The sequence below is a fragment of the Malus domestica genome, chromosome 05, assembly GCF_042453785.1.
Source record: "Malus domestica chromosome 05, GDT2T_hap1".
Lineage (NCBI taxonomy): Eukaryota > Viridiplantae > Streptophyta > Magnoliopsida > Rosales > Rosaceae > Malus > Malus domestica.
The window spans coordinates 36,475,244-36,490,009 of record NC_091665.1 but is presented as its reverse complement, the minus strand read 5'-3'; the positions used below and the strand labels follow the sequence as shown (position 1 = coordinate 36,490,009).

Sequence of the window (14,766 nt, the reverse complement as noted above, 5' to 3'; positions counted from 1 at the left end):
TTAAATTTCATAAATAGTGCAGTAAGTTTCATAAACAATGTCGTACTGTTAAGTTTCATAAACAATGTAGTATCATTAAGTTTTATAAACAGTCTAGTAAATTTAACAAATAATGTAGTACCATTAAGTTTCATAAACAGTTTGTGTGAGGGGGCGCGCGGGTTCATGCATCTTTTTTTTAAAATATTAAAATAATGTCTTTTTCATTAAAATTTAAGTTTTTTATATCCTTTTTATTAAATTTGAAGAATTTTTCATTAAAATTAAAATTTTTTTTATTAAATAAAATTATAGCATGATTTTTTATTAAAATAAACTTAATCCAAACATTTTTCATGAAAGTTCTCATTAAAAATAAGCCTAGAAAAATATTCATATTAGGGCATTTCGACGACTCGACCCAAGTTGGATTTGGGTGGACTAAAACAAACCCTTGGTCCAGGGCCCAGCCCAATTTAATAGAATACCCTAAGGTTTGAAGACAAATGGAGGTCCCAATCTCCCAACATTTTGCATCCGCCACGGCGCCACCTCAGCAGCCTGGTCACCAACTGGCAGGTTATGGTCGGCACTCGTGACCGTTTTGCATGAAGCCGTCCACCGTTTCGACACTTACAATACCTTCCCTCCTTTTCTGCGCTAAACAACACAAAACACACAGCACCTTCAACGTTTCTCTCTGTTGCTGTTTCTCTGCAAAACCATGGCAGGAGGTACCATATAACATCATCCCTTCAACTTTTTCAGCTTTAATTTTTGTGGGTTTTTCTCAAAATACTGATCAGAATATGAATTCGGCTTCTTCAGATCTTCCTGGGTTTTACTATGATACGGAGAAGAACAGGTACTTCCCCATCAAAGGCCCAATCCCAGGATCTCGTCGTATGACTGCTCCTGCTTCTTCCTCTGCTTCTACCAGCGCTCAGACGCCGGCCAAGGTACGCTGGTTGTTCTTTTGAACCCAAATTTTGTGCTTTTCCAGGTTTGCGTGTTTTCTAAGAGTTTTGCCTGTTTTAAAGTTTGTAACTTTGTTGTTTTTACTGTTTTTAAGCTTGACATTGCTCAGGATATTTCTATGTTTGGTGGGTTTTTACTTGAATACGTTATTTGTTGCTACTTATGTTTTGGTTGGGGGTGGATTGAGAGTTCAATGTTGTGTTCCAATTGCTTTGTTGAAGCACTTTTTTTATTTATTGAGAATTTTTATGTCATACTTGGGGGAGGTTCTTTACAAATCACTAGAATCGAACTAGTTTTGAAAGACCTTGATCATAGATTTGTGTTCACTGTTGTAAGGTTGCAAATAAACTAGTGAATTTCTAGGCAGGCATCCCTTATATTGTATGTAGTTTTGCATTGCACTACCTATTGAACACATGAATTTATGGTAGTTTCTTCTTCTCTGAGACTACCATAGCTTCTTTTTCTCTGTTTTGTTATGCTGTAAGTTCGGTGATTTATGTAATTGTCAAAATACTTAACTTTGGTTCTGATTCATCTTGTTGTAGGTGACCAACTCATGTAGGCGAACCAGTGTAAGAACTTCTAAGATGCTTCAGGCTAGGGAGTTATGCGGTAATCTCATTCCTTTCAATAAAGGAAGGTGTAACTTCAATGAGGAATTCCAAAAGGCACAAGCATGCCATCCTGTGGTACGTTGAATTAATATAAGCCTTCAGTTTAAGATTTTAAAGTTAAGGTTACCAGTTATGTTCAAAACATTATGATTTCCACCAACTTGTTTCCAGTTTTTACTTTCAGCTTGATTAGCACCCTAATTTATGCTGAAAGATTCTTTTGTTCTTTTTTTTTATTAAGGAGATGGATATCCTTTTTCCCTCTTAATAGAGATGTTGTTGGTCCATCAGACGTAATAGTACATATTTGTTTTAAAATTTTACTGTAAGCCTCTGTGAGTCTCTATTTGGCATACAGGGCCAAGTTTAGAATCCAGCAACATATAGGTTACAGCAAGAAACTAGCAACAAATGTACAGCATGAAATTTGTAATTTGTTTTATTTATGTGTTCTAAGAATTTGCAGGTTTGGAAGTACCAGGAAACCAAAGAGTTAACTGATGGCGCTTTGGAGCGGATTCGCATGGATGTACAGACAGAAGGGGGTCAAACTGATACGGACTTTGTATTAGCAGGTGGCATGAATGGCTCTATAAGGTAGAATAAAGTTTCAGCCTGCTGTTATTTTTCATGCATTTTTTTTGTTTTTTAAGATTGTTTAGTATGTTCAAATTTTGTGATAAATTGATAATAGTTGGTAGCATGAAAAAGCGATTGATTATAGGGTTCCAAGACTTTGATAATGGATCTGTCAGAATATTAGGATAATTTATGCAGTATTTAGTTTGTTTGTGCCATGGCTACTGAATAATGTGGTTTCTTTAATACATGTATCCTGTTACCTGTGGGTCCAAGCCTAAACCTTCCTACTGAAGAATAAAAGGACAAGATTTTGTTTCATTTTGGAGAGTCACGGAACAACCGAACAATGTAGTAGAAACCACACCATCTCTTGGATAGGACCGTCTACTTTTTCAAAACAGCCTACGACGTATTGTTCTAGATATGTCCATTTATCATGCTATAAACACAAAATGTTGAATGGGGTCTTCATTTAAGCAGATTTTTCTAAAACATTTTGTTTGAGGTACTGAAGAATGTGTGTTTGTGTGTGTGTGTGTGTGTGTCTAAAGGTATATGGTTTGTAAATACGTCTGGCTATAACTATTTATGGTGGTTGAGAGCATTGAACGTCTTTTGGTTGATGTTTGAGATTCATGTATCTAGATTGACCAGAACAAATCAAATGATGGAAAGGTTCAAGAAATTAGCTTCGATTGGAATTTGGATTTGGAAGTTTTAATTAAGGCATCCTAATATCCCCAACTCATGGCTGATGTTGGAATTAGAAGTATGACCGTCTCCTTTCCTTTTAAGCCATCACATGTTCGCTACAAGGAATTACACATATACCAATGGTAAACCTTTGTAATGTAGCAAACAACCTTTTACCTGCTCATAATCCATATTATCCTGTAGCTCAGAAGGTTAGCGGCCTTTTCCTTCAGCAATAAAGACCTGTTTACATAACTTCATAACCATGGTCCTTCAGGCCACACATGAGAAATGAGCTGCCTTGGCTGGTTCTAATATTATTTCTAATGACTCAATACCTTAAAAAGCTGCAAAGCAAAGCTGGTAGCATTCCAGAAATTGGCCCCTTCTTCAGATAAGTTTTTGCAAGTGGTATGTCGACATGGTGTTATGAATCCACCCAAATCATAACATGTAGAATCCCCCATGTTAAACCCTAAAGCCAACATGTTCTATAATTCAAGTGGATGCGTAACACTACATCGGCATGCCAAGACTGTTACCATTTCTCTTCACCTTTCTATCCATTAGCTTACTCCTGGGTGGGCAGTGTTACTATTAACATATGCTAATATAATACCACAAATAGTATTAGCATTGAATAATACTCTTATATACACTTTTTTACTTTCATTATAACATTGGGGACCTTGGTTTCTGCAACTAAGTTTTAACAATTTTCATTGTGAGATCAGGCCCTGCTGAGCATTTTTACCTCTCTAGATATATGACTCCTTGCTTGCAGTACTCCTACTGAATTTGTGGCACCTGTGAGATTGATCAATGACAATCTTTTTAGTACATATGTGGAATTCCTACTTCAAAATGTTTTAAATATTCATTTCTAGTTTTTGTTTTTGCAATAAAATAGTTTCTTGTTTCGTTTGTCTTAATCTGCTTATTCAAGTGTTGGTGTTTATTCGTATTACATGTATGTCTTTTGGAAATTCTTGTCCTCTGTATGGTTCTTCACATATCTTTTTTGTATTTGCTCAAATAATTTATTACTTTCTTTGAAACATGATGCTCTTGCAGTATTTTTGAAGTTGGAAAAGTTGGGCAGGGTCTTAATTACGGGATGAAATGCAAGGCAGAACGTGTCTGGCCTCTCTCTAGCAAAAGTCAACTGGAGTACAGTGAGGTACCTGGGCAAATATGGAAACCAGCTCACACTACACCACGGATGCCATCAAACATATCTTCTATAAAAATGTTTGGAAAACAGTCTCCTGGCACAGAAGATGATAGTTCTTGCATCCAGCATATGTTGTATCCTTGCAGACTTAGTTTTTTGTAATGGTTAATATAGAATACCAGTTTGATTTTGTACTCTTACAAGTGTATTTATTGGACTTAAAACTATAAGAATAATTTCTAGACTTTCTTACCTTCAATTTTATCTAAAACAATGTTTGGTGTGTCTTGTTGAAGAAAAAACGAATGTTTACTTCTGCAAGCCTTAACACAAGAGAGCAGGATATCAACGTTGGGAGCTGAGAACTCTGGTGGATCTCTTGTGGTTATTAACCTCCATGAACTACTAAACTTTGATCCAAATAGGACTGTCTTAAGTCAAAATATTTATGAGATTGCAACTTTCAACTGCACTGTTTGGACTACAGATTGTGAATCTGATGGGAGTCGTGCAGTGATTGGTAAGTACTATTCCTGTTTATCTTATTCTATCGTAAACAGTGCTAGTCATGAAGGTACTTTTAATGTTCTATTATCAAAGGACTCCATGATTGGAGACCTGGTCTCCAAATACAAGGACCCTGTCACTCGAGAAATTTCATGTACAGACACACACACAGAGTTCTTTCTTGCCTTGGTGTTGCTCTTGCGGGTAGTATGCGGAGTACGCTTGAAGGTAACAGTTTTCAGAAGAAACTTTGTTAAAGATTATTCCTTTTGTTTGTTACAGGAACCAACCTGGGAGCTGCTCTGGTGGATTTGGAAACTGGGAGCGCATCATGGCTGTTACGCAGTAAAAGTGATGTTTTGGCACAACAACTTGTTCACTCGGTAATCTATTGCATAACTTAAGACTTTTTGGTAATCTTTTAAAGTTGCCTGAGTTTATATGCATTTGGAATAAAGGGTTTAACCAGTTACGCTATGGGTGATGAGTGAGTTAATATTCCTTACTTAGTAGATGTTCAACTCTTAGTAATTACTTTAGGCATTATAATTTTCAGGTTGTATTTTGGTAAGTTATTATTCTTATTTGATACTCCAAAAGCATCCATATATTCCATACCACCTCCTCTATATTTACTGCTATTAGATGATATCTACATGTTTGGAGAATGTCTTATTGGAGGTCAGCAGTATGCGCTCGAGCAGTAGTGAGGTACACATGCATCCATAAGCTAGTTATAGTAGAAATCTTAGCCAATGGTCAACCAATCAGATGCTACTCTCTTGTCAAGTTTGCAGGAGACTCTTAGCAATTTTACGGTAGTGTCTACGTTATTGAAGGTCGAACTTTGTCTTTCTAGGCATGTCGTTGTCACTGATCTCTATACTGCTCAGAATAATATTCTCCATTCTGGGCCCGCTGTGCAATTATTTATGGTTGATACAAGGCCTAATGCACATTCTAAAGCATCATGAGGCTTGCTGATTCGTATGGAATAGCTTAACTTTTGTGTAGTAACTTTTTGTATAATTTCTGGACCTCATTTTTGTACATCTCTTGCAGGGAAATGCTGTTTTATGTGGACTCAGAAATGGAGCAATTGTAACAGTTGATGTTCGTCAGAAACAGGGGGGGTTTCCTGTAAGACCTGTTAGACATAGAATGCGTCACTCACCTTTGGATAACACGCGTGGAATAACTAGTATACAACGGTCTAAGGTATAAAGTTCATTGATGATGTAACAGACTGTAGCTTTTTTCTGGTGACAGAATTTTTATTTTCTGTTTTTTAAAATCAAGCAATCTTCATAAATCATATCTCATATCTCATATCTGTAAAGTATTGATGTTTTCTAACTCATAGATTTTATCAATTATTTTGTTTAATATGGTAGCTAATTCTTCTTCTCCATGTGGAATTGGTTTAATGAAACTATTTTGATTTACTGTGGGGTGGTTGTGTTCCATCAAGTAGCTTAAATTATTTTTGTTTCCTGTCTTTTTGGTGAATATGAAGTAGCTTACTTCTTTTTTATTCCGATTACAATCAGGTAGCTTACTTTTCTATTCTACGTAAGAATTAAAGTGCGGATAATGATCCGAGTATCTTTTTGTGCAGCCTTCTGGAACTGGAAATATACATCCTTCTCATACCACTAAAATGCCTTCATCTATTGCAAGGTTGGTAGGCTTTAGTATCTTATATGATCGGTTTATTTTCTTTATTGTTTTTCATACGTTTTGCTCACTCTGGTTTGATACTCCAGTTTGGTATCACTTCGGTTTGATGATCAGTATTTCTTGGCAAGCTCCATGGATGGAACGGTTAGTTTTTATTTCAAACACAATAGATATTAATTTATTCAGCATCTTTTCTTATGCCTCGTGACACAGGTCTTTAGGTATGAAACGCTTGAAAACCATCAATAAGAACATGAATGTTTTTTACTATCCTTGCTTGAGCTGAATTCATTGTCATCTACACATTCCCATGTTCCTCTCAACATGTCAGATATCTAGCAATCAACTAAAATTTTGCATTCCCTGACTAGAGGTCCAATTTTCTCAAAGAAAAAGAACTGGATCGATGTTTAGGTAGTAACTAACCTTAGCAAAAAGGCAAAAACATCCAGATGTGATTTTTTTTTTCTAAGGTTGCTGCTGCAACGATTTTGGTCAATGTCATTCTGATTAGTTCTTGTCTTTTCAGATGAAGCTTTACGACCAACGCCTAATCCAAAGAGGAGCTGTACAATCTTACGAGGGGCTTGTGAATTCCCATACTCGTTTGCAGCTTGGAGTTGACCCATCTGAGAGATTTGTTATGTCAGGTGAATATTATTATTGCTCATACCATTTATTTTGGCAACTTTTTTCTTATATATTTTTCTTTTAGGCGGAGAGGACTGCAATTTACGACTTTGGAGTATTAAGTCTGGTAAACTGCTTTTCGAGGATAAATTCTGTAACACAATCCCCTCAACTGTGTGCTGGGGAAGAGCTGAAAGTACGTGCTCTCTACTTCTCTTGTGCTCTCAGTCTTCATGCCATTCTCTCCATTTTATTGACCTTCAATTTTCTACTCGTCCGTAGGGTTTAAGGGAGATCGGGATGACAGGCCAAACTACGAATATCTTGATTCCAAAAGTTATGGTTTGGGCGCATGGATTGGATCACAGGAAGGACTATTTTACATGCACTGGCAAGTGTGAAGGGTGCAAAAGTGCTCTCACGAAAGTTTTACAAATGTGCAAAGCTTGGGATTTCTTTCTATAGTGATGCTCACCATGCCGAAGGCATTATGAGCTCGCGCAAAGCAACGCGATGGTGAGGACATAAAAGAAGGCACGATTGGTGGTCTTTGCCTTCCGAGGAGTTTTGTTTTTCTTTCCTTTGTAAAGATAAACGGAGGTAGACACTGAGTCTGAAAATAGTACTTGTGACGAGGTCTGTACCTCCGTTGGTTGAGAGTATTTACCCTCACACGTATGCCACATTGGGACAAAGTTTGAATCATCTCTCTCCGCCTTTGGTCCTCCCTTAATACCAAATGTAGCAAACAAAGAAAGTACTTTGTAAAATCAATAGTGGAATCTAGTAAAGTGACAATCGTAATTATCAGTATTTTTGTGACCATGGACCAAGGAATTAAATTGTGACTATTTTAAATATTTTTATTCATATTGATTTTACGGTGTGATATTGCATGTTGTGTTTATAGCTCTGCATAAGGAGAGATTCTGTCACAATCATTTCATAGTCTAAGTGGTGTCGTCAACCAATTTGTTTCGTGTTAAAAAAGTGCATGTTTTGTGTTAAAAAGGGCATGTTTCGTGTTAAAAATTGAACCACTCATTTAATTTGGTGAGATGGTTGCGAGAGAGAAGACCATGGTTACATTACACTTGGGCCACTTGTAATAAAGAAAGGTAAGAAAAGACTCTGATGACTTTGATCAAAGGAGACGAGCCATTCTTGTCATCTCTTTATTTGATGACTTGACTGCTGGTGTTTTCTTTGGTGGGTGACTTTTCTATCTTTGTGTTTTATACCCAAGCTTTTTACATATGGCGGGGGTGTATATATAGGGTAAGGGTTGCTTGAGTCTTTGGCACAAAAGTTTCTTACTAAAGTGATAAAAACTCACTCAAATCAAAAGTGATGACAGAATTATGCTTTGATTCCAAAGGGGAACCACCCTAATCTTCCTCCTCTTGACAATAACACCGTCTCAGAGAGAGAGAGAGAGCATAATTAGGAAACTTATGTGTCTTTGTCTTGACTTAAGCATGCTTTCTCAAAGGGTTTTTTTTTGGGATGATGGAATATATACGTTGCAGATATTTACTCACTTTCATCACTAATATATTTCTCATCCACGTATAAAAGAGGTTAAATGACAAAAGAGACGAGAGATCATCTGCATTGCACATAGAAATAAAATAAGACCAACTATATTATGCATCCATTGCACAAATTTAGAACGATCAATTTTTGAGTAGTTTTCTATGAGCGAGCAGGTAGGGACGGAGTTAGAAATTTCTTCTAGTGGGGGCAACCGAAAATAACTAAGAAAACCTTATTATAGTTTGGTTATACGCAATATGATATTAAGGATGGTTTCAAATGATGATGTATCACAATTCTAATGTTACAAAAATTTCAATATAACAGTGGAAAGTGGCAAAATGATGAGAAAAATATAAGTACATGATAGGCAGGAGAGGGTTTTATCGGTTTGAATGACAGAACAAGAGCACTATTGCTCATATAATATTTGATATGGAGTATAAGTAGAATGAATGTATGTTGGATATTAGATACATATATTTTCTTTAAAGATAACCCGTGTATATTATATAATTGTAGTCTGCAACTAAACAAATGAATTACTTGAGTGGGGGCATCTGCCCCAAGTGAGCCGTCATTGGTTCCATCCATGCGAGTAGGGAGATTCGAACTTAGGGTCTCGTTTAACATTTCATACAAAGATTACATTAGACTGATAATTGAACGGTAATTTATGAGTAGTTGGCTTGAACTTGAGATATCGTTGTGATTCATCACATAAAAAGGGACATGGAAAAAGAAGTTTCATATATAACATGAACTACATGCATGACCACATTTTATGAAATTTGAACAATATACAGAGTTTGGTCAATATTTTCCATGATTATTGAAGATCATGCAACCTTATTGCCAAAGTTCCAAGTAGCTCTGCTCATAAGCAAACAAGAGCACGTAGAAGAGGATAAAAACAGTACTGCATGAGGCACGTGAGGGTGAAAACCACCCTTTGATCATGGTTTTGGTTCAGCAGCTTCAGCTTTTAAAAGGAAGAGACTCCCAAAGACTGATAAAGGGCATCGATGTAGTTCCAATAAAGCATCAAGGGTTGTTTTGCAAAATTAAATTTAAAGAGAAACCCTACTTCTGTTCTTCGCCATTGCTTTGGATGCCAGGTCTGTGTAACTTTACACGCAAAACAATGGGGGTTTGGGGGACCTTTATTTCCTTTTAATTATCCCTTTAATTATTGCATATATATGCAGTGAAGTCTAGTCTGTAAAAAAAAAAAGCCTCAAAGCCCCATCACAATTTGTGAATCATTATGTCCCTCCTCTTTGTTTATCCACAATCCAGAGGAACAAAATAGCTATTTGTAGCTAGCTCTAGCCAATAAAATGACACATAATTAACCCACTCACATAAACATTTTCAAAAGGCAAAACCCAATTACTTTTTCTTACTTTTTTTCTCTTTTGACAACTGATACAATTAAAGCAAAAAAGCAATTCCCCATCAGATACCTTAATTAGAAACATGCTTTTAAAAAATTAAAAATTAAAAAAAAAAACAGGAAAAAAAATATTCAAATAACAAACATTTTGTCCTAGCTATATGTAGTTCATTTCATTTTCATTTAGTTGAGAGTGAATTCCATATTGAGAAAATGTGAGATTTTATATATGTTTATAAACAACTCGACTACTTTTTATATTACCAATTGATTGATTTTATGGAGGTACCTTCCAATTAGTAACCGATGATTGTAGCAATTGATAAACAAAGTCCACAAGCACATGCTAACTTCATCCAAGCTAGTGTTATATGCATCAATCCATTGGAAGCGGGAAAGAGAAAAATGATTTGATTAATCATTTAGGTAATGTTAGAAAGGTTACATTTTTGAACAATAATAACCGATATTTTTTTTACTAAGTAGATCCAAAAGAATGGAAAATGTGGGTGGCAAGGGGGAAGATAATTATGGAGAAAAAGAAAATAGAATAATGATGAAGACCATGAAAACAATCACTACTTGAATATGATCATATATACATCCTAGTTATAATGGTAAAATGATTGCTTGAAAGTTCCAAATATCTAGCATATAATAAATTAAAAATAACATATGATTAAGCTGTAGTGACATTACAGCAGTGACATATAACTTAAATGGCAGAAAATACAAGCCACAAGGAAAGAGAAAATCACATACTATATATGTTCTTTGTTTTTTTTTAATAAATTTCTTTCTTGATCATATATATCTACTCTGATCACTTTTGTTTTGCCAGCTTCCTCAATATTAATCCTCACCTATTTGAAATGGGATTCGGACCGCTTGGAACTTCATGTGCACCGGCTCTGAACATATTTTCTTTCCATGGGAATGGCTGCCTCCCACGACGAACCCGAAACCCTAGTCCTCTCCTTCGTCCCGATTCGCCTGTAAACTCATGATCAGCCCTTGAATCGATGATGCCATGTGAGGATCTTCTTGTAGCATATTCATCGATAACATTTTTCTTACTGATGACTCCAACTCCATGTGATCTCGAGGAAGTACTACTGACAGGTGGGATTGGGAAGCTATGCTTCTTTTTAGCCATGGTGATTTGAAATGTGATGAGAAGAAAGAAGAGGAGGGTTGTAAAAGTGGTGGTAGGCGATTTTGCATAATTACTTGCCATGCAAAACGATTTTTTTCTTGTATTCAAATCATTCAGCAAGTTCTTGACTTGTAGTTGAAAATCATGCAGAGCAGCACCTAGGTTGGTGATGAAATGAAGGTTTGGCTTTGTAGACTAAGGCTGCTCATTGCTCAAGATGGAAAAGAAAAGGAAACGGTACAAGATTTGAAATGCTTTGTAGGGTTTGTATCTGTGAAAGTTTAAATATGAGAGACAGATAGGTGTCTGAAAAATAAAAAGGGAAAAGCAAGGTGCTTGTGGACTACTTTTCCACGTCTTTAAGGATGATTCATTTCTTTAAAAATGAACAAAAACAAACAAGACAAAACATCAAGTGTGATCTTTCTAGCTTCTGTATTACAGCATATTCATTTCAATATATATATTTAGATCATTAAAAATTAAAAGCATGGTTTAACTCATAGTTTATGATGTTTTAAGATAATTTGAGGGTGACGCTATCCACAAGCTCATTTTTATCTCACACATTCCTTCCAATTTCTAGTCATCAAATCGAATGAATTGAAAAAGATTAATGACAAAAATTAAGAAGGTGTGTGGGAGGTAAAAAAAGTATGTGAATAACACTACTCTAATTTAAATAAGAAATTGGATTAGATGTTAAGATGTTATCTAAAGATACTATATATTTAGGTTAATTTTTTCTTTATTGGCCTGATAAAGGGATAGTTTGCTTGGTTTGACCTTTTTGACACAGTGAGGGCGCGCCTGCAAACAACCTCATAGTTCCTTGGGAAGAGGACAAAATAGAGCCCACAGAGCATGAGTCATAGATGCTTGCTTAACCCCAGAGGATAAAGAGGTGTCAAAGATTGTTTGTGGATGATTCAATACAAGGCCCTTCTTTTCTTTTATTGCATTTTTTCAGGAACCATATAAAGTTTCTCATAACAGTGAACTACGACCGCTACCCAGCCAATATGAGAAGGAAAAAAGGAAAATAGAAGAAAGGCTTTGTGAGGCTAAAGAGTTTCTTTCTCATGCATAAACCCGTTGTTTGTCCATCAAATTAGGGTTTAGGTCGTATTGTAAGCTGGCCCAAATATATCAAATGAGATTGTTTTATTTTAATTTTTTTAATGCATGAGAAAATTTTACTTATAACTGGTTGTATATAATTATCTACCTATATAACAATCTTCCTTAATATGAATGATCGCATGATTAGAGATATAAAAATATCAAAAATAGATACATGTCAACACTGATATTCTAATAATTGAGCAGGAGGGGAACAGCAGACAAATGGGAAATAATAGGAAATTGTAGAGAGAGAAGAAAGCTTGAACATGTGTGAACAAGTAAATTATGTATTAAACCAGCTGTTAGCTGTAATTAAGGTGGTACATAAAACAATAAAAAAAAATTCAAATATTATCATATATATTGTTAAGCAAAACAAGGTAAGCATTTGAGACTGCTTCTCAGTATAATTAAGGGTCTTAATAAGAATTGACAAAATTGCAATTGGTTCGGATTTCGCCTTCGTTTTGACCGGTGAGGACTTGAACATTCCCTAGTTTGGCCATGGACACTCCAAACTGCTGGTAGAAGACCGACGCCAGGGAAGCAAAAGCACTGACAAGAGATTTAGTCCTTGGATCAGAATACAACATTTGATCTGTGGATAAAAGTCCCATCTTCTTCTGCAGATTTATGTAGTACGCAGCGTCAAATTTATGTGGAGTTACAGCATCAAGATCAGCATAGTCTGATGCCCATCTACATTTTCTTTCCAAGTAGCTCAAGTACCGGGCATCAAGGGATGGATCAGGCTTGCCAGTTCCACTGAAGTTAAAGAGCCTGTGTTGTACGGATTCACATGAAGACCTTCCTATGGTGTGTGCCCCTGCAGAAGAAAACTATTTATTTCAATAAAAGCAACCAGATTTTTGTTCTAGTTGTAGGCAAAATTAACATTTTTTTTTGTTGTCACGTAAATTTGAATGTCATGTTACAAGACTCTCAATTTGAATCCTTAGTTAGGTTTGGTTCATGTTTTAATGTGCTGTTCAAAGTGACAAACATGGCGATTAAACAAGTTTGGTATATTAGGTTAGATTCATGTTTAATAATAGCTAGTGAGGTCCGGATTGACAAAGTGACAACATAACATATAAATTGATATATTGAATGAAAGTATATTATGCGATTGAAATGCATGTGGACTACATGGTTCACCTGAGAGAACAACCAAGTCAAGCACATTCAAGCCCTGTGATTGAAAAATCTCAAGTAAACTAGTCAAGTCTTCGTGACCCATGGGAACCTTCTCAGTTTCCTTAGCAATCGAAACCTTTCCATCTTTCCTCCCATAGGGGACAGCCCAGTATGGACCTCCAACTTGAACAGTAGCATCTCTTGTAGCTGCAGTCAAAATGTCTGCACAAGAAACTGTTCTTGGGCACTTCTTCTCAACCTCTGCCTTGATATCGTCTATCACTTCAAACCCTCTCAGTGTCTTGCTGGCCAAGCCTTCCCTCTCGCTTCCTTCATGGTTTAATAAGATGGAGGCATCACATCCCTACATGCGTTTCAATTCATTATAATTGTGACTTTAAGAAAGCAAATACAAAGCAATAAATAAATTTCTAATTGTTTAGATGGATATTTGGAAGCCAACTCTTTAGAGACCCAATGTTACTAATTTAGAGACACAAAATTGACTACATTACTACCTTGTTCTTCAAATAAATATTATTAGTCACGTATGACATATACATACATAAAATGGTGGGGTGCTAACCTCTATTAAAGGCGGTGATTAACAATGTGGTTAGTTTTGTGTGTCTAAATAGCATTAGTCAATAATTATATGTAATGTGAAGTTAAGCCATAATATTCTTACCCTTATGGCACAGTCATGGAAGTGCAACCTTATGAGGCCAGCTGCTAGGCTGTAATCCTTCTTAAGCCATTGCGTCACCTTCCTACTGATAATACCTTCAAGATCTGGACAACTCCCGTGATAGTAGGAATTGGAAAGAAACTCTCCAAGGGGCAAGTCGTCTGATATTGTTGGAAGTGTTAGAGTTGTGGCTCCCTCCCAGGACTCATCTGTTTCTTCATCATGGCGATCCTGTTCGTGATCGTGTTCCGGGTAAGACGAAGATGCATTTAAGTGAACAACAGCAAGGAGAACTAAAAGCAAGGAAACTATGAGATTCATGTTTCTTGCTCAGCAGTGATCAGACTATATTCCCAGTAATGAACAACTATGCTGCTCTGCCTTCAAATGAAAGGGTGTTGACAAACTTTATTTATTGCATGATATTGGTGATTAGAGGATCTAATTGGAATAATTATTGCGTTAATTATTAATTAGTTGAGGACTACGTGGGAAGCACCCACTGCAAATGAAGATGACGTGCTAGCATGTATGTAGAGCTTGACAGTGATTGCTTTAGTTATTTAGTTCGAAAAACATTGACTTTCACAAAATCTAATGCAATAATTAATATTTGTTGATTGTTGATTGTTGATTGTTCATTGTTCAAAGAAGCCTATCAGTGATGGTAAGGTTTGATCCCGATGCATATGATTTTTATTGGATATTGAAATAATTGTTAACAACAATTAGAATTTTGAAACTTCTAGTTTCACTTTTACTACAAACAGATATTGTATAATTTATAAAACAAAAATAGAAGGATTCGAACATGAATATAAAGGAAGGGAACATTATCTTAAGATAAATAAACATTTAGTAAATAAGATTTAATAGGAAAGCCTG

General features: G+C 35.9%; 2 protein-coding genes across 3 annotated transcripts; one reads left to right on the top strand and one right to left on the bottom strand.

Annotated features, from left to right (window-relative positions):
- The first annotated feature begins 480 nt into the window (after positions 1–480).
- On the top strand, positions 481–7,656 carry LOC103435325 (uncharacterized). Of its 2 annotated transcripts, none has more exons than XM_008373711.4 (13): positions 481–713; positions 808–938; positions 1,509–1,652; positions 2,044–2,174; positions 3,927–4,160; positions 4,368–4,546; positions 4,816–4,916; positions 5,596–5,751; positions 6,152–6,213; positions 6,300–6,357; positions 6,743–6,863; positions 6,929–7,039; positions 7,126–7,656. In XM_008373711.4, the coding sequence occupies exons 1-13, from the start codon at positions 704–706 to the stop codon at positions 7,242–7,244; spliced, it is 1,557 nt and encodes a 518-aa protein (XP_008371933.2). In that variant the 5' UTR covers positions 481–703; the 3' UTR covers positions 7,245–7,656. The 2 variants fall into 2 exon arrangements, with proteins under 2 accessions (XP_008371933.2, XP_008371932.2); XM_008373710.4 differs by having other exon boundaries at positions 509–713; positions 2,035–2,174.
- A 4,667-nt stretch (positions 7,657–12,323) lies between these two features.
- On the bottom strand, positions 12,324–14,278 carry LOC103435324 (peroxidase 7-like). Its single transcript, XM_008373709.4, has 3 exons — positions 13,882–14,278; positions 13,215–13,557; positions 12,324–12,882 (listed from the first exon to the last, which is right to left on the bottom strand). Exons 1-3 carry the CDS (start codon positions 14,200–14,202, stop codon positions 12,476–12,478), a joined length of 1,071 nt encoding a protein of 356 aa, XP_008371931.2. The 5' UTR covers positions 14,203–14,278; the 3' UTR covers positions 12,324–12,475.
- Positions 14,279–14,766: the final 488 nt, after the last annotated feature.

Coding starts and splice junctions, on each gene's coding strand:
- LOC103435325 (XM_008373710.4), top strand. Junction 939..1,508: donor GCGCTCAGACGCCGGCCAAG/GTACGCTGGTTG, acceptor ATCTTGTTGTAG/GTGACCAACTCATGTAGGCG. Junction 5,752..6,151: donor CTAGTATACAACGGTCTAAG/GTATAAAGTTCA, acceptor CTTTTTGTGCAG/CCTTCTGGAACTGGAAATAT.
- LOC103435324 (XM_008373709.4), bottom strand. CDS start 14,202: ATGAATCTCATAGTTTCCTTGCTTTTAGTTCTCCTTGCTGTTGTTCAC. Junction 13,558..13,881: donor TCCATGACTGTGCCATAAGG/GTAAGAATATTA, acceptor AAACGCATGTAG/GGATGTGATGCCTCCATCTT. Junction 12,883..13,214: donor TGACTTGGTTGTTCTCTCAG/GTGAACCATGTA, acceptor TTTCTTCTGCAG/GGGCACACACCATAGGAAGG.